The sequence below is a fragment of the Coptis chinensis genome, chromosome 7 (assembly GCF_015680905.1).
Source record: "Coptis chinensis isolate HL-2020 chromosome 7, ASM1568090v1, whole genome shotgun sequence".
Classification (NCBI taxonomy): domain Eukaryota; kingdom Viridiplantae; phylum Streptophyta; class Magnoliopsida; order Ranunculales; family Ranunculaceae; genus Coptis; species Coptis chinensis.
The window spans coordinates 37,356,039-37,371,831 of NC_141462.1; the positions used below are offsets into that span (position 1 = coordinate 37,356,039).

A 15,793-nucleotide genomic window follows, 5' to 3' on the forward strand; every position below is an offset into this window, starting at 1 on the left:
TTTTTTGAAGTGTCTCAAAAGTGCATATTTCGGTATTTGGGCTTTTCATTTTACCGTTGGTCAAATGTAGCCGTTTTGAGTTAGTGTTGGACTATATATATACAAAGTTAGTTATTAGAGTACTATTCATTTTCACTACATTATTACTAAATAAACAAATTCAATTATTTTTGTGCTCTCGTTATTTATGGAGTCCAAAATAATTGTGGTTCGATATGGAGGTAGATTAGAAGAATTTGAGTATATAGGTGGTGCGTCACGGTTATTATTTGTGTCACCAAATATTACATTAGTCGAATTGCGTAAACAAATTGCTAGTCAATGGGGCATTTCGGAAAATTTCGATTTAAGGTCAGTTCTTATGCTTAATTCGAAATATGTTATTGATATTTTTAATGATAAGTCTTTACAAATGTTGTTTGAAAAGAATGAGAATTTTGAGAATTTGGAAGTTTTTGTTACGTCTATTGAGGAAGGTACAAATTTTGTTATGCAACAATCGAATTATAGTCATAGTCATGGTGGGTCTAGTTCATCGAAACGAGCTAGAGGTAATGATCATAGTCCGGTTATGCAACACGAGGAGGATATTAGAGCTGATTACGTTACTTCATCTAGTGATAATGATTTGTCTGAATTAGCTATTGGCAAGACTTTTGAAAATGTAAATCATTTTCGCCAGTATATTGAAGATTTTGCGGGTAATAATGATCATAATTTTGCATTGAAGTATGATGTGGATGAAAATTATGCACTTAAAGCTGATTGTTATAAGAAGAATTGTTCATGGCATGTGTACCTTAAGACTAAAAGGAATGGTATGAAGCTCAAAGTTAAAGATGTTGAGCTAAACCATACATGCATGAGTAGGAAGAAGAGGGAGAAAATTAAACGTCCTTTAGAGACTAGTAATTGGATAAAAGATAGAATTAAAGATCGTTTAGCTGAGAACGAATCCTATTCTCCGGTAGACATAGTAAAGGATATGCTGCATGAACATGGAGCAACAGTGTCATATCAGAAAGCTTGGATTGCTCGACAGAAGGCGCTGGAAGAAATACATGGTGGTGAAATGGGGGTTGCTGATAAGAATCTTGAGCAGAGTTTTGATGAGTCTGCGATAGAAGAAAACCTGACATCGCCACCATCAACTCAACGCCGTCATGTACGACCTTTACGTTGTAGTCGTTGTGGTAATATTGGACATAACTGCGCAACATGTACAACTCCAATTTGATGTATTTTCTATGCAGCACTTTGTTTTCTTTTTCTACTGTAGGTATATTTTGATTTTGATTCTAGAAGTTGCCCTTTTAGTTGTTCGTTACCAACCTTGAACACCCTGAAGGTTCAAACAGAAGGGGCCTAATTAAACCTTTAATGGTAGACCTAAAACCAATATAAGCTTAATTGTATTTATTATCATTTAGACCATAAATACAATATGGTAATCTGAAAATTTTAGATTCTATAGCAAGTAATCACGTTTTGTGTTGTAGTAAACAAACCTTTTCTTAACTTTAATTTGCCAATGTCAAGGTTTAACCTAGCATCGAGATCATCCTCCCCAAAAATACACGCTTGATCGATATGTTCCTTGGGAATTGAGTCCTGCGTAATACCAGAGTATTTACATTTAACTGGTGTAAATATGAGATGTGCGTGAGGTGTTAATGTGTGATTACGATAAACATTTGTTATACCACGAACCATACTTCATATCAGCAACTTAATTAGGAGCCATGCCTGACAAACATTTAACGGAAATTCAGTGGCAGGGCATTTACGCCCACGGCAGCTTGTCATGACCTACAAAAATCAATCTGAAGCATCTATAACAAATGCAACATATATCGAGCGAAGCTCAATGAAGGTACCTTTGATGAAATGTGGAAAAACAAACTCTGCAATGGAGTACGTCAAACAATGCAGCCACAGAACGTATACTCCACATGAAATACACAAGAATATATATATGGGGTTTTTTTTTTTTTACATACACAAGAAAAACACAAAAAGCAGAGAGTATCTCCTACAGGAAAGAAAATTTTGAATATTACAATGATCAGAGCACTTTGTTTTCCTTTTACTCTCCGAGTTTGGATTCTCAGGCCTGTTTCATCCACTCAGTCACTCTCATCAGCCCTGGTGCTCAGCCATTTCTTTTTCTGCTTCCTTTGCCTCTTCTTTGAACTTCTTATAGATGTCACTTTTGTAATACGCGCGCGTTCTCAAAACTAAAATGAAGGAAACAAGAGCACCAACGCCTGCTGCAGTAGCTAGTACTATGAATGATACTCTGAAACATTGCTTCCCCATGCAGGTCACATCATGCCCTGCTTTAGCAAGAATTCCTTTAAGTGCGTGTTGCTTCAATGCCTCTTTGTCATAAAGGACCCCAGTAACCTTCACATTGAATACATAAGATCCGACAGGGCTCGCTAATTGGCCACAATTGAACAATGTTGCATAATACTTTAGGCCAAACAACTCAGATATGATGGTAAAAAGCAATGTTAATTGCGCACCATAAGAGAAGCCCATGAGGATGGAAGAGAAGTAGAGAGAACCTGGAATTGGGAAGGCAATGAGGAGGTAACTGATACAGGATAAGACAAGAAAAATTGTCATCATAAGGGGACGGGGAAATCCTTTTTCCGATACAAGGGTCTCAGAGACAAATCCAGCAAAGACTCTTCCACAGTAATTCCAAATACTTACAAGCGACGTAAATGTGCTGACAGTAAGAGTATCATATCCCATTGACTCTCCAATTTGTCCTAAATTATCTATAGCTGTTAGGCTAGTACCAAGTCCACAGAAGGTAGCAGAGAAGATAATCAACATATCAATGCTAAAAAGAGCCTGTAAGATTGTGTAATCTTCACCTCTATCTGGCCTTCTGAACATGCTAGCAAAGCAAGGAGTTTTGGCTCTCTCTTTTAATTGGGTGGATTCGTGATGCGGCAATGGTGCTGGTTTTGATTGCATATCTGGATGTCCTACCACAACTACTTTAGCTGGGTAACTAGTTTGTTGTTTCTTGAGGTTCCATAAAGAAAATTCTTCTTTGACTGATACGACTAGAGGGAGAAATAACAGGACACACACAACCGTCGACGTTACAATGTAGCCTACATGGGTGAATTTGACATGTTTTTGAGTTATAGTGACAACCATGAGAAACGTAGCTAGTGCGAGTGATACATAGAGGAACTTATAAAAGACATTCCTCTCGTTCGGTTGCATAACGACCTTCAATGTTCTAATCGTATAGACAAAGAAGAGTGAAACAAAAGCAGGGAGCCAGCCAATGAGGAGGATGAGAGATTTGGCGTCATTACCATAGATAGCGAGGTAAAGTTGCGTCAAGATAGCACCACTAAGGCCAACAAACCCCTTCAAAAGACCCAACATAATGCCTCGGCTCATAGGGAAATTCTTTACGCAAGTAACAAGTGAACCAGTATTGGCAAAATTCTGAGAATTAGCACCAAGGCAAATGTAGAGGCACATATGCCACACCTGTGGTTTGGGTATTCTGCCGGTTACTGCAAGCCATATCATGAAGTATCCTGTAAAGTTCAATGCAGCTCCAACGGTGAGGACAAACCATGGTGGTGTAACCTCACCTATTAGACCAGATAAAACACCTATACTGGCACCTAAGTCCTTAAAGAAGCCTATCAAATTAAGAGTTTCCTGGTTGTAATTGAGGGTCTTTTTTATTTCTTTGGAATATACTCCAAAGAGATAAGTTGCACCTGCCATGGACATTATAAGGAATGACGCAAAGACCATGAACCAACGGCCTTTGAACAGATGTGCTACAAAACTTCCTACCTCCATACCGGGGCCGCCACCACCACCACTAGTCATTGCTGTAATATGTTTGTGCAATTAGGAAATATGAATAGAGTCAGACACGTGAAGGGAAGCTACAAAGCGTTGCGGATTAGAACGAAGCTAGATGGGAAATGTTCATTGATCCAAACTTATGCGGTTAAATGACTATTTAAAACAAAAATGTGTACGAGAAGGGAACTGCTTCAAAAGTAAACGAAAAAAGATAAAGATATATATACTCTGGAATGCGTTGTGTTTGGATATCATGAGAATTGAATTGCATACATGATATGCATGGGGGAGAAAAAAATGAAAGGTGACTTTGGTGGTATCCCATTATATAGGGGTGGGTGAGCAGAATGCGATTAGCATGGGCTAATAATAACCAAATTAAGCGTTTGGCTGAGATTGCATGAACAAATTTAGTCAATAACAGCATCGTATGAAGATAATGTAAAATGAATGGATAATGGTGTCCACGGCTTTGGTTGTTAGTCCCATTTCCGAAAATGTATTGCTGCTGCCTTTCTGAGCAATGTGTATCTTGGAATTTGGATGCCTAAAAAATTTACATCCTCTGATATATTGGAAGCCTGATTAACGGAATATATATACATATACAACTACTAAAAAAGTGACTTTTAGCGTTCAACATTTTGCCTCGGCCAGTGTGGTCGTGGCTAGTTCCCACTTTTTGCCATGACAAATAGAATTGGTGGCAAGAGGTTCCCTTTTGCCTCGACTGTGCCTTTCCGTGACAAAAAAGCTGCTTTCTTGCAACCAATTCAATTTGACCGTGGCTTTAAGTCATACCTTTTGCCACGAGTGGGTATTGGCCGCGACTTCAAGTGGGCATTTTGTGACGATGGTGGCAAGAAGCTTTTTAAGTTAGCAATATTTATTTTTTGAAAGAAAAAAAACGTGAAGAAAACACATTCCCGCGGTCTGTTTTATTCTTTCCCTCCTTTTATTTTGGTGAAAAAATTGAACCCCAAAACTTCTGAAATATAACAAAAATAGAAATCATAATTGAACCCCGAAACTCCTTCACTGCTTCCGGCTCCTTCACTTCTGCATCCTTCTTCGTTGCTTCTCAGGTATAATAATTCTTTGTTTCCTGTTAACAATTCTTAATTGATGTTTTGGGTATTGAATATAATAAATTATTAGAAAGTCCTAAGAAAAATTGTTTTGTGGTTCATTATTTCAAATCTAAATCATGTAGAAAAAGTAATTAAATTAACTTGCAGTCTTATATAGATCCCTTTGTTTACTGTGTTTGTAGATATGTAACATTCAATCTTTCCATAAACTGGATGTATATATGAGTTTCTAATCCTTTCTATGTTATATGTGGGTAAAAAGTATGACTTTGTAAGTTTAAAACTTTAGCCTTTATTTGATTAGCGGGTAAAGTTCATACCTTGTGCATTTATATTATTAGATTAGCTTGTTGTAGATGATTTTTAACCCTCCTATATTCGTTTTTCTATATAGATGATTTTTGTTGTCAAATTGGAAAGTTTAATTTAGTTATGTTTGTACAAATTGTATGCCTAGATCATAATTATATACTTTGAATGTTTAATGAAGTTGGGTTAATGTCAGCAAGTGTGAGTGATTGCATGCTAGTTATATTTAAATTGATGTCGGTCATTTAGATGAGAATTATATCTATATCGTTTTGCTCTTTGTTCTTTGCGATTTCGTTTGCGCTCAAGTACATTTTTTTAGGAAAGAACCCTTAGCTATTCATATATCCTTGCTTTGTGTCAATTTTATCACTTTTGCATAGTGCTCGAATGTTGAATTGTTTTTATCTTTAATTTCTTTACTATTAGTACTAACGTCAATTGTTCCGGTTAGGCAGAGATGGTGCATTCTGAACTTCTATCACCTCTAGAATATCTTAGTATTTTTGGCTCTTGTATATTATGATTATTATCCTTAAGTAGAGCATCTATGTTAAACTAGCTTGTCTGGTAAGCTTCCTATTATCAAACTTCATAGACATTCAGTCCTTTTTTGGGGCCTCAATTGGTTTTGAGTCCAACTGAAATTCTATTATCCAAATGTTGTGTGTTTGGGCACTGAACAATAGAGAGGAATCCAGCTAGTTTCTTTGTTAGAGTAAGTTACATAATTAATTTATATCATTGTGTTATTTGTGTAGCTTGTTGTCTAACATAATTTTTATACTATACCATCTAGGCGTCTAGGTGTTGATGGCATATTTAGAAAATTTCAGTAGCATAATGTCATTTTGTCCTAAATGGAATGATTTCTTTTGTGGTTGTTGGTTTGGTGGTGTGAAATCTAGCTTCTTGGGTTATGATAGTTAAATCTACTTTCTTGTTACTTCTAGTGCTCACTCACTTTAGTTGAGTATTGGTTAGGTACTTAGGTATGTTTATGGTTATCACATGCTTAACTGATGTTGTCTATTAGTTTGTTAGAAAACGACGTATGTACCAGGACGCCTAGATATTAGTTCACCCCCGATCTCACCTCGCCATGAATGCGAGTGCCTGAGAAAGAAAAATAGCAAGTACCAAGCCTTTACATAATTGAATTTGTGAGGCTTTTTCAGTTCATTGAATAGATTTTTGAGTATATTCTTTATTCAAATCGATTATTAGTAGAAACCAACTTTTCAATAGGTTTTGGGATTTGGTTAAAGAGAAGAGGATATAAGGAATTAGAACATGTAATAATAAGAACCTTTTCTAGTGTTTTGGTTTACTGATTAGGTAGTGGTCCTGTTCTTGCCATCTTTATGAGTTCTTGTGTTTGATCATTTTCCTGTGCCTAAGCATTTTTTTTGTTGTTACTTAATGTAGGATATGATATTCTTGGTGAACAAGCTATTGTCTTATTTATTTTTTTTCATGTAGTTCTTGTTCGGTACTGGCTACTTAATGGATAAAAGTTGGATGGATCCGACTGTGGGAAAATGTAGTCATAGGTATATACTTGGTTGTGAGAAATTTATTGAGTTTGCTTGGAATAATCGAGTCGAGGAACTCAGTGGTGAGATTTACTGCCCATGTGTTAGATGCATTAATCTTTTGATATGGCCTAAAAATGTAGTGGAACATCATATAAAGAATCGGGGTATACTACGGAGTTATGTGCGTTGGACAAAGCATGGGGAGAGTGGGCAGGTGAATACCGAGTCCAATGAGGGTGATGATATGCATGCAATGTTGCAAAATGCATTAGGATTTCAGAACATGGTTGGTATAGACAATGACATACCACCTGGTCTGAATTCAAATGAGTCTAGTTCCAGCGACACTCGTACGGATGAGCCAAATGAAGAAGCACAAAAGTTTTACAAGTTGTTGAAGGAAGCAGATACACCCTTGTACCCGGGATGTACTAAGAGTTCAAAATTGTCTTTCCTAGTACGATTGCTTCATGTAAAGTGTCTTAATGGCTGGAGTAATCATTCGTTCGACGTGTTGCTTGAGGTATTGAATGATTCACTTCCAGATGACATCAATATGCCCAAGAATCATTATGAATAAAAAAAACAACTTTGGGATCTTGGGATGGAGTGCATTAAGATAGATGCATGTCCAAATGATTGTATGTTGTATTGGAAGGATAATAAACTGGTCATGGACAAGGATAAATGTGATATATGTGGTGAGTCAAGATGGATCATGACTTCATTGGAGTGTACAGAGAACGGAGTTAGTTCATATGCAAAACCTAAGAAAAAGGTTGCTAACGTTTTGCGATACTTTCCCATAAAGCCAAGACTTCAAAGATTATTTATGTGCTAAAAAACTTCTAAAGATATGAGATGGCATGCAGATGATCGTACAAAAGATGGTGCTTTGAGGCATCCAGCTGATTCCAAGGAATGGAAAAGTCTAGACATAAGATATCCTTCATTTGGTTTAGAATCTCGCAATGTTAGACTCGGTATCGCTAGTGATGGTTTCAATCCTTTCGGTAGTCTTAGTTCTATTCATAGCACTTGGCCTGTTGTATGCATTCCGTATAATCTGCCGCCATGGATGTGTATGAAGCAACCTTTTCTTTTCATGGCATTGCTAATTCCTGGCCCTAGCAGTCCTGGAAATAACATTGACGTGTACTTGCAACCATTAATTGATGAGTTAAAGGAGTTGTGGGAAAAGGGAGTTGAGACGTATGATGCTTCTTCAAAACAAAATTTTAAAATGCATGCAGCTGTCTTGTGGACTATTAATGACTTCCCAGCATTTGCTAATTTGTCTGGATGGAGCACTAAAGGAAAACTTGCATGTCCCTCATGCCATGAGGAGACTTGCTCAAAATGGTTGCAAAATGGGAAAAAGTTTTGTTATATGGGAAGCCGTAAATTCTTGCCACTTGATCATAGATATCGAAAGAATAAAAGTTCTTTTGATAACAATAATGAAATGGGAGTTGCCCCAAGTCCCTTTACTGGAAGTGATGTTCTTGCTCAATTAGATGGGTACGACCAAATCACATTTGGTAAGGCAGAGTATGATAAGGTTGGGCAGAAGAGAAGTCGAGATGATAATTATCTACCACATAATTGGAAGAAGATCAGTGCATTTTTTGATCTCCCTTATTGGAAACACCTTCGTGTACTTCATAATCTAGATGTCATGCACATTGAAAAGAACAACGGTGAGAGCTGGCTTGGGACATTGCTGAATTTAGAGAAGAAATCAAAGGATAACTTGAAGTCAAGGCAAGATTTGGTGTTAATGGGTATGCGAAAGTCACTTCATCCAATAGCTAAAGAGGGTAACAAATACTATATCCCCCCTGCGCCCTATACCTTGTCCTTGACTGAGAAGAGAAAGCTTTGCCAATTCTTGAAAGGTATTAAAGTTCCAGATAATTTTTCATCAAATATCTCGCGTCATGTTCAAGTGAAAGAATGCAAAGTACCTGGCCTAAAAAGCCATGATTGGCATGTTCTAATGCAACAACTTCTTCCAGTTGCAATACGTGGAATCTTACCTAAGGAAGTTACATTAGTTCTTGTTGAGCTCTCTAATTTCTACAAGCAATTATGTTCGAAAGTATTATGGGTTGCAGAGTTGGAACGTCTTGAGCATCAGATTGCTGTCACACTATGTAAAATGGAAATGATCTTTCCTCCATCATTTTTTGATGTTATGGTGCACTTGCCTATTCATTTAGCTGGTCAAGCTAAGCTCACTGGACCCGTGTACTATCGTTGGATGTACCCAATTGAAAGGTCAGTATATAAGATAATAGGAATGGTTACTCACTTGTATGTATTTTGTTAAAATTTTGTTTATATTTTATATTTATTCAGGTACTTATACACCTTGAAGAAGTATGTTCGTAATAAAAGCAGACCAGAGGGATCTATTGCTGAAGGGTATCTTGCTGATGAATGTTTAACTTTCTGCTCAAGATACTTAAATGATGGGATTGAGACTAAGTTCAACCGGCCAGGGAGGAATGAAGAGATCCAAGTTGTTGGACCAGATGGAAAGTTTTCTATATTTTCAGGAAACAGTCATGCTTTAGGGAAAGGAACGTTTCGGACTATAATAGAAGATGAGTGGGAACAAGCTCGTTTGTATGTGCTAATCAATTGTGAGGAAGTGGTACCGTTTGTTGAGTAAGTCCACCTTATTGAAATCGTTCATTTATTAAAAGAAATTTTATTTATAAACCTGTCATATATACTCATTATAAATGAAACAATATTTTGTATAGGAAGCACAAACAAGTGATTAGGGATGAGCTCGGGCGGCGGTCAAGTGCTAGGAGTGTGGACCGTATTCATAATGAACGATTTGGTAAATGGTTTGAAAATCAAGTAAGTGTTAGTTGTATGTACGTAGTTAGATTGTGTACGTATATCAGTTTATGTATATTTCTGTAAATTATTAGTAAAATAGATGTTGTTAATGTAGTTTTTATTTATTTATTTATTAATAAATATCGATCATTAATTCAAGATGCTGTTAATGTTTGCCTCGCTCAAGCTAAAGCTCAGTCTGCTAGCTCAAGTCGCAAGTCAAGTAGTGTAGATCAGTGACAGACAGAAAGGAGAGTTAGACTGATAAGGATAAGCTTGAAGTAGGTGCCATCAGGAAGTCGCTTCTGTCGGTTTCGGTTTCGATACCGGTAGTGCATTATAGGGAGGAAGAAAGGGGAGCAGTCTGTCGGTTTCGATACCGGCAATGTAGTGATTACACTTGTATTCTGACAAGCAGGAGTTGGCTAGGAGCCAACCGTTTGCGTGGGGTCTTCTCTATGTAACCTTTAGGCTGTATAGCATAGCGGGCTGTTATTGCTAGGTAGTCTGTTTGTCTATGTAGATTTTGCAGAGTTATTTGTACACTGCAGCCCCTGACGTTAGGAATGAATACGAAAGACGTGGTTCATTACTAGCAGTCTAAGTTTTTAAGTTGAGATCCTCCCGCTTCTTGATCACCTCCAGCTATGTCTGTATAGATTGACAACCTATACAGGCCAGGAAGCCCCAAGATTTTGGGAGCCTTACCGGCGGGTAGGCGGATACGAGTGACCATAAGTCTTTAGGTGCAACTGAGCACTCAAGTCAGCGACTTAAACCGGCCCTAGGTCGGGGGGTGTTGTCGCACCAGAATCGTCAGACCTTGCTATATCGTGATCAACTGTCTTCACTGCACCACCTCTCATTAGTGACGGGGAATCCTATATATTTCTGTAAATTATTAGTAAAACATATGTTAGCTTAGCAGGTTCAAAGAAGAGCATAACAGTATTGGAATGGGATATTGTGAGGCGAAGATTGAGGATTTAATGGTCATCTTAGCTTTCAACCCCATCCTAAGATCATAACTGCTAGCTTCCATCCATTTCCATTATTCGTCCATATTTATTTCATATATATGCATTGCTTAATATTGCTTAAAGTAGCCTACTATTAGACATCTCGGTGAGGGTGTTCCACACAGAAAGCCGAGGAAATGGGTGATTGAATTAACTCAATTGATGGTGCGATATACCTGCAGATTGAACATTGAGAATTTTCTAAATAGACTTCTCATAGTTATTTAGCTTAAAAAGCACTCCAGTTATTGAACTGCTTCTTGATAGCTTAAATTCCGGTTAACAACCGCTTCTTCCAATGCTAATTATTAATGAGAAAAATAAATAAAGAATGGCAAAAAGTGTTTAGGAAGGTGAGAGTTGAGAGTAGAGATAAAGTTAGGATTGAAAAAACAGCTGAAAAAAGGTGCGGGAATATTGGCCGAGAGCTAAAATGATAAGAAGATGCAGAGAAAATTGCAAAGAGGGAGAAGAAGCTTATGTGTTCCGGGTTTGAAGGTCGCAAGGAATGATTCTTTACTGAATGAGATTTAAGTTTATTGTAATCAGAGGTGGGAGTTTCTTGTTGTTGTTGTAGTTCATCGAAGATGAGGTGAGGTGGTTATCTATGTTTTTTTATGGATATTTAACGTTTTTTTCAAGTAAACTTTTAATCAGTTGTGGTTCTCATAGTTTTCCCTTGTAAGAGATTGTTAAACTATATGGCTGAAATATGAAAAAATTATCTTGAATTTGCATTAACTGATTGATTTTGAGTTCCTATTACATTTATATTGTTCGACTTTGATTTATTGGTTTTCTGTAGAACTACTTTCGTGTGGTGCATTTATGTTATTTATTTTTGATAAAAGGTGTGTTTATGTTTATCAGTCTGTTGGCGACACTATTTTGAGAAGGATCTTTTCGCATGCGAATTTCAGAGTCACTTCAGCTTTACTTGCAATGGTTAATGAGAATTAGGTCCCAGTAAGCTTTGCTAACCGTCTTACTAGCTCGTGAGACGAGTTGCTCACTGTCTTACACTCTTACTAGCATGTGAGATGAGAAAAATCAAAATACCAACCTCATCTGTACTTGTCTAGAAAACTTCATTTTCTTGTATCAACATACTTTCTTTTGTAAGGAAGGAGGGGGGAATCAGATTTATTGTTGGTCAGCTTGTACAAAATTTTAATAATGCTTGCTTCATTTCATGCTTCATTAACTATAGGTTCTTAAAATCGACTTAGTAAAACAGTCACCTCTGTGAAAGTTCACTAATATTTTTTTCGAGGTCGGTGGCCCAGTATCTGAAACATATTAATATTTATGAGTTTGTTTTCTTGGCTTCAATTGGAACTCTGCTTGAAAGTTGGAGCTGAATTTTTCGTAGGCCAAGACCTCGGATCCACATTTGTTTCAAACATATAGCTGATTCAATCCCCTGGTTCAACCTTTCAGCATTCAGCACCATATTGTATTGGTTCCTAACCTCCATCCATTTAGGTTCAAAGAAGAGCACCACATGCGGAGAAGAGGGGCACCACCTATCTTTTTTCTCTTAGGCGTATTGCTTAGCAAAGCAAACGGTAGGTCATCGACTGGAGCAGACATACCCTACTATATCGTGATCAACTGTCTTCACTGCACCACCTCTCACCAGTGACGGGGCATCCTATATATTTTTGTAAATTATTAGTAAAACATATGTTATAAATTTTCTGCAACACCCCCACCCCCCCCCTGTTAGGATTTTTAGTTGGACTGCTCCTCTTCTTATTTTGCTTTATTCTTTCAAGTCGATGTACCATCTAGCAGTTCAACATTCTTTTAATTCAAAGTCAAATATGTATAGGTATTAAACTAATAAGATGTATCCATGCGTATATTAACTTTATTTCTTCTTATTTGAATAGGTCCAACAAATGAAAAAGGATGGGGAGTTGGTCAGCGAGCAACTTCTTAGTTTAGCATATGGTCCCAGTCGATTTGCTTCCTGTTTCATGGGTTGTATTGCAAGTGGGTATAGATTTCACACAAAAGTTCGTGAGTCTTGAAGAAAAACTCAGAATAGTGGAGTTTTTGTATCGGTAGAAACATCGAGCTTTGCAAATGCGAAAGACATGAATCTGGTGACTGGTAGTGTTGGTTATTATGGTGTGCTGAATAACATAGTTGAGTTGCATTATTGCAATGAGAATAGAGTGCTTATGTTCAAATGTGATTGGTGGGATGTTATGACTCACGCAGGAATAAAAGTAGATGAATATGGTTTCACTACTCTGAACTTTACACGAAGCTTAGCTACAAATGAACCATTTATTCTAGCATCTCAAGCTGAACAGGTTTTTTTATCTCCAGGATAATTTGGACGATAATTGACGAGTTGTGTTGAAGACTCTTCCAAGGGACTTGTATGATATGGGTTCAGTAGTTGAGCCGACTCAAGATAATATGTCTTGCATGCAACAAGATGTAGATAACATAGTTGACAACACACACGACATTAACGGTTGGACTAGGAGTGAGATTGATGGAGTAGAAGTTGTTGCAAATACTGTTGATGAAGATGTCGTTGACGTTGATGAAGACTTCATCAATGATAGTGATTGTGATGAAGACATCATTGATTACAGTGACGAAGATTATATGTAGTTTGCATTTTTTTATGTTGTTTTTTGTTTTGGGAGTGGTTATTATGTGATTTTAGTTTGCTTTGTTTCTTGTCACCTATGATGTCATATATATACAAATATTTTTCAGTAGTGACCTTTTTTTTGTAACTTTTTACTAACAATTCAAGATGGTATCACTAAACAATGTCATATATATATATCAGTTTCTACTGTCTTCCTTGATGGATTTAATTTGACGAATTGCTTTTTGTGACGATTTAGACAGTGCAATGGTAAAACGACTCAAAAAAGATCGAGTGGTGGCGGTAAGTTTAAATTTACGTTGACCTTCGATCAATTTCATTATTGCTTGACGTGTAATTAATGTGGGGCATATGTGGACAGCTGGAACGTGGGTTAGAGGCACGTCTACCCTTCCTAAGGTATTTGACCAACCAAATGGCTCAAAGTTGGAATTGCTATGGAAAGACAAACAACCAGTGGGGCCTCGAAAACATCCAAGCTTGTTCTCTGAATCTATTGGAGTATTAATGGCAACGTCACGTTGATTTAACTGGACAAAAAATTAGGAACTCCAAGATGTAGGCCACAAACAGTGGTTATGGGATAACATTAAGGTATGGACTTTTGGAGTTGCTGCACATACTTGTTAATAGAAAAACATTGTTTGTTTCATTTCTTAGTAGAAATATGATTCCTCGTAGTATATACATAATGCAGCATTGCTTAAGCTTTTTGTCTCTCATTTTAGGATTCATGGGAACTTGATGAGACCCGGAAAGAGCCCACTTTGGGTCCAATTTCCTTAGACGAATTCAGAAACAAAAAGAGTAAATGGAAAAGGAAATTTTATACCCCCTACACCACATATGAAGAGCGTGTAAGCCATAGGCCACACCAACTATCATAACAAGAGTGGGTTCAGCTTGTGGAGTTTTGGGATACTCCGGAGCAGCAAGTAAGAGAAAGTGTAACATTTAACTTATATATTTTTACATAGTACAATACTAACTAAGTTCAATTCGTATGCATTATGTATTATGTGTAGGCCATTTCTGAACGTAACAAGGCTAATCGTGCTAAGCAAATAGCGAAGCACGCTGCTGGAAGAATAAGTTTTCCTCAGTTTGAAGAGATAATGGTACGCATGCTTATTATTTTTATATTCCTAATATGGTATTGAATTAGATTAGTAATAATTAGTAAATTTCTTTATGTTTGGTTAGAGTGAGGAGCATGGAGCACCCCCTTCCCTCGGAGATCTTTTTGTGAGGACTCACACAAGTTAAAAAATGCATGACGCTCTTGATGGTCAATCAAGAGATTACATTGTATGTATCAGTTTGATCTTAGTAATTGCTTCAACTTGAATATCCTACTCGGTTGTATTTAATATAGTATGTGTATCTTTTTCCTGGAATATGTAGGAGAAAATGAATCACCTAGCAGGTAGAGATGAACATGGGACACAACTACCTCTCACAAATGAGATTTATAGGGAAGTGATGCCTCCAGAGCGGCATGGACGTGTGAGGTTGAGGGGACGAGGTGTAACACCAACCAACTACTTTGGCTCCCGATTATCTTCGGACAATCGGGTGAATGACTTGGAAAACCAGGTGGTTGAAATGAAAAGAGTAGCGGAAGAAAAGGAGGAGGAAAGACAACGTGAGATTGAAGAGATGAGGAGGCAAGCACAGGATAAAGATGAGCAAAGGCAACATGAAATGGATGAGATGAAGAGACAATTCAATGCACGAGATGCGGACATGGACGCACGACTAATGCAAAAGCTCTTGGAGATGACTACAACTCGTTCGCGTCTTTCTTCCAATTAAGTAAGCCAATCCTTAACTTGTCATCTGTCCTGTCCTTTGTCATATGTCCCTTGCTTGTTTCCTGTTTATATGTCTAATCCTATTTTAAGTTTTATCAATTCCCCCTCTTTCATGTTTATCCTTTTTGTTAAGAAGTATGCATCGAATTGTCAGGTCTGTCTGCTTCACGGGAATACTTTATAATGTGCCCCTTAAAGTTCAGGAAATTTCTTCTTCAGTCTTGTTAGTTTGCTGTCATTTGAGACCATCACCATATCAGGGAGCACAACACCATAGTCTAGCAGCACAAGAAGATGGACATTTGGCTATGTTTTCTGACCATGAACATCAAGCTAATAAAAACTTGATAACTATTGTCAAGTCAGATAGACCAGGTCTACACATAAGGGATTTTCATGGGCGTTGGATTCTCATGGATGGGGATCTTGGTCCACAGGAAGCAGTTGTCTACCTTGGGCTTGCACTATGCTAGGCAACTACTTTCTTTTTTAGAATTTTTTTAAGTAGTGAGGATGTTGAAGTTTTATCACACACACATATATGGCAAGTAGCTCAGGTGGAATGGCACTGAACTTAAGCAACACTAGCTCAAATGAGGCTTGTTTTTGATATCTCATTCCTTTAACTCTTTAAGGCAAGTAGCTCTTTATCATGATCATTACCTTCTTT

The 15,793-nt window shown here is 37.4% G+C and overlaps 2 protein-coding genes across 2 annotated transcripts; one reads left to right on the top strand and one right to left on the bottom strand.

Moving 5' to 3' along the window:
• Window positions 1-1,952: 1,952 nt before the first annotated feature.
• On the bottom strand, window positions 1,953-4,239 carry LOC147487397 (protein NUCLEAR FUSION DEFECTIVE 4-like). The gene has a single exon (XM_086572672.1). It carries the CDS (start codon window positions 3,877-3,879, stop codon window positions 2,140-2,142), a length of 1,740 nt encoding a protein of 579 aa, XP_086428798.1. The 5' UTR covers window positions 3,880-4,239; the 3' UTR covers window positions 1,953-2,139.
• A 4,718-nt stretch (window positions 4,240-8,957) lies between these two features.
• On the top strand, window positions 8,958-12,707 carry LOC147487398 (uncharacterized). Its single transcript, XM_086574024.1, has 5 exons — window positions 8,958-9,076; window positions 9,158-9,469; window positions 9,568-9,687; window positions 11,523-11,616; window positions 12,567-12,707. The coding sequence occupies exons 1-5, from the start codon at window positions 8,958-8,960 to the stop codon at window positions 12,705-12,707; spliced, it is 786 nt and encodes a 261-aa protein (XP_086430150.1).
• Window positions 12,708-15,793: the final 3,086 nt, after the last annotated feature.

What these genes read in the sequence shown, in the direction of transcription:
- LOC147487397 (XM_086572672.1), bottom strand. Translation starts at nt 3,879, where the DNA reads ATGACTAGTGGTGGTGGTGGCGGCCCCGGTATGGAGGTAGGAAGTTTT.
- LOC147487398 (XM_086574024.1), top strand. Translation starts at nt 8,958, where the DNA reads ATGGAAATGATCTTTCCTCCATCATTTTTTGATGTTATGGTGCACTTG. An exon ending in TGGATGTACCCAATTGAAAG is followed by an intron (nt 9,077 to 9,157) that starts GTCAGTATATAA and finishes ATATTTATTCAG; the next exon opens with GTACTTATACACCTTGAAGA. An exon ending in CAAGTAAGTGTTAGTTGTAT is followed by an intron (nt 9,688 to 11,522) that starts GTACGTAGTTAG and finishes TTTTGATAAAAG; the next exon opens with GTGTGTTTATGTTTATCAGT.